The following is a 10,566-nucleotide window of genomic DNA, read 5'->3' as shown; positions in this document are numbered from 1 at the left end:
AAAAAATATTGAATTTTTAACTAGTGACATCAGTGAATAGTGTAAAAAATTTAGATGACAATATCAAAATAAGTCATCTTGTAGAATTTTTTTTAGTTTTAAACCATTAACACCAATAACTATCATTTCTAGTTATGTCAATGTACTCTCTATATATAACTTCTCCTAACCAACTTTGATGCAGGTACGGTCTCAGGAAAAGAAAGAGTTGGGCTCTCAGATGTTGGGCTTCACAATTATATTGAGTTTGAGCTAGGAGGATTACTTGGGCTGGGATAAATTAAAAGTCATGGGATAAATCAAAAGTTGTGGGACACATCAAAGGTTGTGAAAATTAAGTCAGAAGATGCCGGAAAGTTTTGGAGTTATTCTTGTTTCTATCTTTAATGTTTATTTCATTATTTAAGGTGGGAATTGTAACCAAAAAAGGAGGAACTCAGTTGTTTCATTATCAATATACGTGAGAATAAGCCTTGAAAGGCTAGTTGGCAATTGTCTTTTTTTCCCTTTATTCTGTACTGAATTGTGTTTGGCCATTGAGCAAGACATTATTTGGTATCAGTAGTCCAGGGATGGCCGAACGGTACAATCGAGGTGGTTTCGGACGAGGTGGAAATCGTAGATTCGCCGGAAGAGGCAGCGATCAAGACCCGTACGCTGAAATCGCACGCTTACAAAGACGAATTGATGAGTTAGAATTCAATCGGGACCATGATTTTCACGAAAGTTTTTCGGATCAGACCAGCGAGTTGGAGACCCCTGAGACGAATCCGTTTGTTGCGGTTCATCGTAGGGATCATCGTGAGGATCCCCTACGCCTTCTAGGAATGAAGGTGGAGATCCCAGAATTCACGGGAACAATGCAACCAGACGATTTCCTGGACTGGTTGAACACCGTAGAACGTGTGTTCGACATCAAAGATATCCCCGAACACCTCAAGGTGAAGCTCGTTGCAATCAAACTACGCAAACATGCGTCCTTGTGGTGGGAAAATGTTCAAAAATCTAGAGCGTTCGCCCGAAAATCCAAGGTCGAAACATGGGATAAAATGAAGAAACTTTTACGTACCAAATTTCTTCCAAACAATTATCGACAAGAGGCTTTTCTTGAATATCATAACTTGCGCCAACGGAATTTGAGTGTGGAAGAATTTATACAACAATCTGATCGTTTGCGAATGCGATGTGATGTGCAAGAAGAGGAGGAGCAAACTATCGCGAGATTTTTGGGGGGTCTCAACACAGATATCTCTGATGTCGTTAGTTTGCAACCGTATTGGACCTACAATGACGTGTGTAGGCTGGCGCTCAAGGTGGAAAAACAGAAGGAACGAGGTAAAATAAAATACCCTTACACGCGTACTGCATCAAGTTCAAATACCAAAAGTGTGGTACCTGATACGGGTAAATCTGACCAGCGTGCTAGTGCCTCCAACCCAGGGACTAGTAACCGTACCCCTAAATGTTTTAAATGTCAAGGTATGGGCCATTACGCTCGTGACTGCCCGAATCAGAAAACTATTACTACGTGGGAAGACGAGTACCCAAAATACGATACTGACGGAGAACCTGAACCGCATGAGCAGAAAACGGAGGGTACTGAGATGATATATGCAGATCAGGGTGAGGCTCTAGTCATCCACCGCACCCTTAACACAACCGTACATAACGATGATGAGTATTCTTGGCTTCGCAACAATATTTTTCGCACCAAAGTTAACACAAAAGGGAAGGTTTGCTCTATGATTATTGACGGGGGCAGCTGTGAAAATGTTGTCTCCACTGAAATGGTTGAGAAACTTGGGTTGCAGGTAGTCGACCACCCGGAACCGTATCAATTGACGTGGTTGAAACACAGCAGCAACGTGAAGGTAAATAAGCGTTGTTTGGTTCAATTTTCGATCGGGAATAAGTATAATGATGAAGTATGGTGCGAGGTTATTCCTATGGACGCTTGCCACTTACTTCTGGGTCGACCGTGGCAATTCGATCGGAAGACTAAGCACGATGGGTTCCGCAATACCTATAGCTTTTGCAAGGATGGTATTAATATCACCTTGGCTCCATTAGACACTCGCAAAACGGCAGAAGACCCTACCCTTTTTCTTAGCTACCATGCCCTTGCTCAGGAGGTTCGTAATGCTACATTATTATTTGCACTAGTTATTACAGAGAGCAACGAAACCGCGCATGAAATCCCGGCTCTTATACAACCACTTCTTGCAGTATTTAGTGACATATTGCCAGCGGAAATACCTCCTGGATTACCACTTGAGCGCGATATTCAACATTGCATCAATTTCGTGCCCGGGTCGGTTATCCCAAACAAACCCGCATACCGTTTGAACCCAAAAGAGTACAAGGAATTGGAAACACAAGTTGCTGAATTGTTACGCAAGGGGTTGATACGAGAGAGCATGAGTCCTTGCGCGGTACCCGCTCTACTCGTTCCGAAACATGGAGGTACGTACCGTATGTGTATCGATAGTCAGGCCATCAACAAAATCACAATAAAATACCGTTTTCCAATACCACATTTTGATGATTTAATTGACCAATTACACGGGGCAACAGTGTTCTCTAAAATTGACTTACGAAGCGGTTACCACCAAATTCGAATGCGCCCGGGTGATGAGTGGAAGACGGCTTTTAAAACACGTGATGGGCTCTACGAGTGGATGGTTATGCCCTTTGGCCTTTCGAATGCGCCAAGTACATTTATGAGATTGATGAATCATGTTTTTAAAAGGTTTATTGGACGCTTTGTGGTCGTATACTTTGACGATATCTTGGTATATAGTGCGGATGTCACACAACACGTGGCACACCTACGGGAACTCTTTGATGTCTTACACACGCAACAGTTGTATGCTAATGGTGCTAAATGTCACTTTCTCACTAAAGAGGTAACTTTTCTTGGCTATGTTATTTCTAGTGATGGGATACGCATGGATGACAGGAAGATTGAGGCCATAACAAGTTGGCTACTGCCAACCAATATTCATGAAGTTCGGAGTTTTCATGGACTCGCTTCATTCTATCGTCGGTTTATTCGTAACTTTAGTTCCATTATAGCTCCCGTAACCGAGTGTATGAAGGGTGGTAGGTTCACATGGACTGATGCAGCAATAGCTGCGTTTACGGAGTTAAAACATAAGGTAACCCATGCTTCTATTTTAGTATTGCCTAATTTTAACGACGTCTTTCAGGTGGAATGTGATGCCTCGGGCGTGGGTATCGGCGGTGTGTTAAGCCAAAACAATAAACCCATCGCCTTCTTTAGTGAAAAACTGAACGAAACACGCCAGAAATACTCGACTTATGACCGCGAATTTTATGCTATTGTTCGTAGCCTAGAGGCATGGAGACACTATCTGTTACCTAATGAGTTTGTATTATATTCGGACCATGATTCTTTGAAGTATATACAAGGGCAACACAAGTTAAATCCCCGACATGCGAAGTGGGTTGAAACATTACAAGCGTATTCTTTTGTCATTAAGCATAAGGCCGGTTCACAAAATCGCGTTGCTGATGCGTTAAGCCGCAGATATACTTTGTTACATACTGTCACAAATAGTGTGCAAGGCTTTGAGGTGTAGCGTGACTTTTATGCTACTGATCCTGATTTTGGTCACATATGGAGCAACTGTTTAACAGGTACCTTCCTTACATTTTTAATACATGATGGGTATCTTTTTAAAGGAACTAGGCTATGCATTCCAGTAGGTTCCTTGCGCCATGCTATTATCACTGAAGCTCATTCCGGGGGGCTCGCGGGGCATTTCGGGATGAATAAAACACTGGCTTTGATTAAATAAAAGTTTTACTGGCCTCAAATGGTTAAAGATGTGAATCGGGTGGTCACGCGTTGTCGCGTGTGTCATATTGCTAAAATGCACGGTTCGAATGCGGGCTTATATACGCCACTGCCAATACCGAGTGGTCCTTGGGAAGATGTAACTCTCGATTTTGTTTTGGGTTTGCCGCGTACTCAGCGAAACAAGGATTCCGTTATGGTTGTCGTTGATCGTTTCTCTAAGATGGCACATTTTATTCCGTGTACCAAAACTTTTGATGCAAGTCAGGTGGCACATCTTTATTTTGCAGAAGTTGTACGTTTACATGGGATTCCTAAGACACTCACTTCTGACCGTGATGTTAAATTTGTAAGTCATTTTTGGCGTACTTTGTGGGCTCGTGTCGGGTCAAAATTGCAGTTTAGTTCTTCTCACCATCCGCAAACGGACGGAAAAACCGAGGTTGTTAATCGTAGTTTGGGAAACTTGTTGCGTAGTCTTGTCGGTGATCACCCAAAACAGTGGGATCTCACCTTGCCTCAGGCGGAGTTCGCATTTAACAGGTCCCTTAACCGTACTACTGGCAAGACTCCTTTTGAGATTGTCTATGGATGAAATCCACTCACTCCACTTGATTTAGTGCCACGGGTTGGACACGATGACAGTCCCTCTGATGGTCAGGCGCAGGCTGATCATTTTAAAGCCATCCACAAGCAAGTTCAAAATCGAATGGAAGGGCAGATTCAGGTTTATAAGAGGCGAGCTGATAGGCGGCGGAAATGAGTTATCTATCAGGTTGGTGATCTTGTTTGGATACATTTGCGGAAGGAACGTTTTCCGGGAGGTAGGTTTGGTAAACTCAAGCCGCGCGCTGATGGCCCATTTCGAGTGTTGGAAAAAATTAACGATAATGCGTATAAGATTGATTTGCCGGGTCACTACAACGTGTCCGCTACCTTCAACGTAGCGGATCTGTCACCTTATGTTGCTGATAATGAGGACCCCCTTGACTCGAGGTCGAGTCCTTCCAAAGGGGGAGGGGATGATGCAGGTACGGTTTCAGGAAAAGAAAGAGCTGGGCTCTCAGATGTTGGGCTTCACAATTATATTGAGTTTGAGCTAGGAGGATTACTTGGGCCTGGGATAAATTAAAAGTCATGGGATAAATCAAAAGTTGTGGGACACATCAAAGGTTGTGAAAATTAAGTCAGAAGATGCTGGAAAGTTTTGGAGTTATTCTTGTTTCTATCTTTAATGTTTATTTCATTATTTAAGGTGGGAATTGTAACCAAAAAAGGAGGAACTCAGTTGTTTCATTATCAATATACGTGAGAATAAGCCTTGAAAGGCTAGTTGGCAATTGTCTTTTTTCCCTTTATTCTGTACTGAATTGTGTTTGGCCATTGAGCAAGACATTAAACTTAATGTACCATTATATTTTGCTTAATTCAATCTTTAAAGATAACCTTTAGGACTACAAATAAAAAACTTAAATAAAAAACTATATGTTTAAAAAAAAATTAACCGTAAACGATGAGCTTATGATATTAAAACATAGATTCTTTATTTTAACTTATCAATAACTAGTCTTTAAAACTACTTTACTAATATCATGTATCATCATATAATGTATATTCTTAAGCGTAGTATTTAGATATTTATATAAATTTAAACAAAACTAAATAATAAGCAAATAGAAATAAATTACTCCGTGAAAAATATAAATAATTACTGTAATAAATATAAGTAAATTAAGAGTAAAATTACATTAGTGGTCATCAAATTATACCTTTGATCTCTATCTACAGTAATTTTTTCCCCCCGAAAACACTAATGCTATATAAACGGTTTTGTTATAATTCAGTAGGCTTATAACTACCTTTAGTGGTTTGATTCTTGATGTTATAATTCAGTAGGCTTATAACTACCTTTAGTGGTTTGATTCTTGATTAAGAATGCTAATAATGAAGTGTAAGAACAAAGATGATAATGGAGAGAAAGAAATAAATACTTTGTAAGTGTGAGAAAATGGTGCAAGTTTAATGCTTGCATTCATGGCTATTTATAGCAAAAATATCACAAGTTTAGGTAATACAATAATATTACTTTTGTGTATCAATAATTGACTATCCATTATATATATATATATATATATATATATATATATATATATATATATATATATATATATATATATATATATATATATATATATATGTATTATAACACTCCCCCTTGGATAGCAATTTTGTTTGTTGAAGATCAACTGTAAGTTACTGCCTCGTTAAAAACCTTGCTAAAGAAAACCCAGTGGGAAAAAAAACTTTAGCTAAGGAAAAAAGAGTGCAGCATGGAATTGACTCCCCCTCAAGTAGACATCGCTTCAGTTGTTACATCTTTTGAACATGTCTCATACCAATGTTATGAACGTGTGTTCTGAAAATAGTAGTTGGAAGTGCTTTCGTGAAAAGATCAGCAGAGTTTTTGCTGGATTGAACATATCTCATTTCGATCTCGTTGTCCTTAATGAGATTTTGAGTGTATGAGAAGAATCTAGGAGGTATGTGTTTGGTTCGGTCACTTTTGATATACCCTTCTTTCATCTGTGCTATGAAAGCTGCATTATCTTCATAGATAATTGTTGGACTTTTATCGCGTTCTAGTCCACAAGAATCAGTAATGATTTGTGTCATTGATCTCAACCAAAAACATTCCCGAGTAGCTTCATGTAATGCAATCACTTCGGCATGATTTGATGATGTAGCAACAAGTGTTTGTTTTTGAGAACGCCATGATATTGCAGTACCTCCATTTAGGAATACATATCCAGTTTGAGATTTAGCTTTATGTGGATCAGATAAATAACCTGCATCAGCATAACCAACCAAATCTTATTTTGATTCGTTAGAATAAAATAATCCTAAATCAGTAGTTCCTCGAAGGTATTGAAATACGTGTTTGATCCCATTCCAGTGTTTTTTGGTAGGAGCAGAGCCGAACCTTGCCAACAAATTAACCGCAAAAGAAATGTCAGGCCTTGTACAATTTGTAAGATACATAAGAGCTCCAATTGCACTAAGATATGGTACTTCTGGTCCAAGAATATCTTCATGATCTTCACATGGACGAAATGGATCAGTTTCAACATTGAGTGATCTAACAACCATAGGAGTACTTAATGGTTTTGCCTTGTCCATATTGAAACGTTTCAGAATCTTTTCAGTATGTGTTGTTTGATGTACAAGTAAACCATTAGGCATATGCTCAATTTGTAAACCAAGGTAATACTTGGTTTTTCCGAGATCTTTCATTTCAAATTCTTTCTTTAGAAGTTGAATGGCTTCATGGATCTTTTTATTTGTACCTATGATGTTAAGATCATCAACATAAACAGCTATGATCACATATCCGGATATTGTTTTCTTAATGAAAACACAAGGACAAGTAAGGTTATTTGTATACCATTTGCTTATCAAGTAATCACTTAATCGGTTATACCACATACGTCCCGATTGTTTTAACCCATATAAAGATCTTTGTAATTTAATCGAATACATTTCTTTGAGTTTTGCATTTGATGCTTCTGGTACCTTAAATCCTTCAGGTATCTTCATATATGTATCACTATCAAGTGATCCATATAGATAAGCAGTCACAACATCCATGAGATGCATTTCTAAATTTTTAGAAACTGCCAGGTTGATTAAGTATCTAAAAGTAATTGCATCCATAACAGGGGAATAAGTTTCTTCATAATCAATTCCCAGTCTTTGAGAAAAACCTTGAGCTACAAGTCTAGCTTTATACCTTGTAACTTCATTTTTCTCATTTCTTTTTCGGACAAAAATCCATCTGTATCCTACAGGTTTCACATCTTTAGGAGTGATAATGATGGATCCGAAAACTTTTCTTTTATTGAGTGATTCTAATTCAGCTCGTATTGCTTCTTTCCATTGAGCCCAATCATATCTATTTTGACATTCAACCATAGATGTTGGTTCTGGATCATCATCATTATTCATGATGTCATATGCAACATTAAATGAAAATTTCTCATCAAGATTTTTCATTTCATTTCGGTTCCATAATATTTTTGAATGTGCATAATTGATTGCAATTTCTGTATTGACATCATCAATCTCCTCTGCAGTAGGAGTACTGATTTGTGGTTCTTTTTGAACACTTTCTTTTACATTATTATCAGCTAATTTTCTTTTTCGAGGATTTTTATCTTTGGAACCAACTGGTCTCCCACGTGTTCCGGTCTCCCACGTTTCAGACGTGGCATAGATTCTTGAGTGACTACATTATCAGTTTTCTGATTTGGAATCTCAACTCGAGCTGGAGTATTAACTGCTGGTATATATATGATTTAGTCACCCTTTTTGTATCTGTGAATGCATCAGGCAATTGATTTGCAAGTTCTTGTATATGCATTATCTTTTGAACTTCTATCTCGCATTCTTTTGTGCGAGGATCAAGATACTTTAATTGAGGTTCACACCATGAAACATCATTTTCTTTATTTTTTATTTCTCCCCCTAATTTAGGAAACAATGTTTCATTAAAATGACAATCAGCAAAACGTGCTGTAAAAACATCACCTGTCATAGGTTCAATATACCTTATGATTGAAGATGTTTCATATCCAACATATATTCCCAACCTCCTTTGAGGACCAATTTTTGTACGTTGTGGTGGCGCAATTAAAACATATACTGCACAACCAAATGTTCTAAGGTGGGAAATATTTGGCTCTTGACCAAAAGCAAGTTGTAGGGGGGAATATTTATGACTTGCACTTGGTCTGATACGAATCAATGCAGCAGCATGTAAAATTGCATGACCCCATATAGATACAGGGAGTTTTGTTCTCATTATCAATGGTCTAGCGATTAACTGTAAACGTTTAATCAGTGACTCAGCTAAACCATTTTGTGTATGCACATGAGCAACAAAATGTTCAACAACAATTCCTATAGACATGCAATAGTCATTAAATGCTTGAGATGTAAACTCACCAGCATTATCAAGTCTCACCTTTTTAATGATGTAATCAGGAAAATGTGCTCTCAATTTAATAATTTCGGCAAGAAATTTTGCAAATACCACATTACGGCTTGATAACAGACAAACATGAGACCATCTACTAGATGCGTCTATTAGGACCATGAAATATCTAAATGGTCCACATGGTGGATGAATTGGTCCACAATATCACCTTGAATTCTTTCAAGAAACATTGGTGATTCTTTCTCAACCTTAAGTGGTGAGGGTCTAGTTATCAATTTTCCAAGAGAGCAAGATATACATGGAACCATTGTATCATGAAGGATTTTTCTATCCTTCAGTGGATGTCCATGTGTACATTCAATAATTCTTTTCATCATTGTTGATCCTGGATGGCCCAATCTGTTATGCCATAAATTAAATACACCAGGATCAATATACTTTTCTTTAATCACCATATGTGCTTCTGGTACATTTATATGTGTATAATGTAATCCAGAATTAAGTCTTGGCAGTTTTTCAATCACGTGATTCTTGTTAGTGATACTTAAATATTTCTCATTTTCTGCCGTTACTGACTGATAATCATATCCATTAAGGTATATGTCAGAAAAACTCAATAAATTTCTGCTTGACTTAGGAGAGAATAAGGCATTATTAATTAAAAATGTTGTACCGTTTGGTAATATGAATTTTGCCTTTCCTATCCCTTCTATCAAGTTAGCAGCACCTGATATTGTATGTATAGTTCCTTCCGTTGGTTTCAAATCAATGAAATATTTTTCAGATTTAAGTATAGTGTGTGTAGTACCACTATCTGCTATACAGAGATCTCCACTACTTGATTGATGTTGTGTTCCAGCAGAATTCATATTAAACTTCATATATAAGAAACAAACAGTAAGTATATAAATGTTACACAAAATGTTTATTACACACAAATAGATAAAACTGAAACATTTGACATACATAGAATTGAAACATCAAACATAGAACTGGAACATTTGATAAAACATATAGAACTGAAACATTTGAGAAAAAAATGATGACAAAGGTTAAATCGTTTTATTTATAAAAGAAACATATTAATTTAATTCAAGAAATCTTTATATAAATCAGATGGTTGCTCAGTGACTGTTGGATCAATATTATCCACAAAATTTACTTCCTTTTCTTTACCTTTCAGCGAATCCTGATACATCTTAACAAGATGTTTAGATGTTCGGCAAGTATTAGCCCAGTGGCCCATTCTACCACATCTGTAACAAGATTCTTCAGAATTTTTAGAAGAATTTTCTTCAACATCTTGTTTAGTGGGCTTGTTTTGTGGTTGATATTTATATTTTCGTGGATTATTATTTCTTTGACCACCACGGCCACGACCACGGCCACGTCCACGCCCATTCCCATAAGGATGGTTTCTACCATAGTTATGGCTTTTGGCATGATGATGGCGATGGTTATTATAACCACGACCTTGCCCGCGTCCTTGTCCCTGTTTATAATTATTTGCAGTATTTGCTTCAGGGATTGCAAGTGTACCAGTAGGACGGGATTGCTGATTTTTTATTAATAGCTCATCATTTTGCTCTGCAACCAAGAGATAAGAATTAAGTTCAGGATTTGTGTTGAACTTTAGCATTCTCAAATTTCTTTGCACTGTGATGTTGGCAGCATTCATTGTGGAGAAAGTTTTCTCCAACATGTCTGCATCACTTATTTCATGTCCACAGAATTTAAGTTGTGAGACTGTATT

The 10,566-nt window shown here is 37.6% G+C and overlaps 1 protein-coding gene across 1 annotated transcript; it reads left to right on the top strand.

The window, feature by feature from the left end:
- Positions 1–572: 572 nt before the first annotated feature.
- Positions 573–3,602, top strand: LOC139863531 (uncharacterized). Its single transcript, XM_071852157.1, has one exon. It carries the CDS (start codon positions 573–575, stop codon positions 3,600–3,602), a length of 3,030 nt encoding a protein of 1,009 aa, XP_071708258.1.
- Positions 3,603–10,566: the final 6,964 nt, after the last annotated feature.

The sequence above is a fragment of the Rutidosis leptorrhynchoides genome, chromosome 8 (assembly GCF_046630445.1).
Source record: "Rutidosis leptorrhynchoides isolate AG116_Rl617_1_P2 chromosome 8, CSIRO_AGI_Rlap_v1, whole genome shotgun sequence".
Taxonomy (NCBI): Eukaryota; Viridiplantae; Streptophyta; class Magnoliopsida; order Asterales; family Asteraceae; genus Rutidosis; species Rutidosis leptorrhynchoides.
This window is presented reverse-complemented; position numbering and strand designations above follow the sequence as displayed.

Excerpts from the sequence above, each read along its gene's own strand:
- LOC139863531 (XM_071852157.1), top strand. The coding sequence starts at position 573 with ATGGCCGAACGGTACAATCGAGGTGGTTTCGGACGAGGTGGAAATCGT.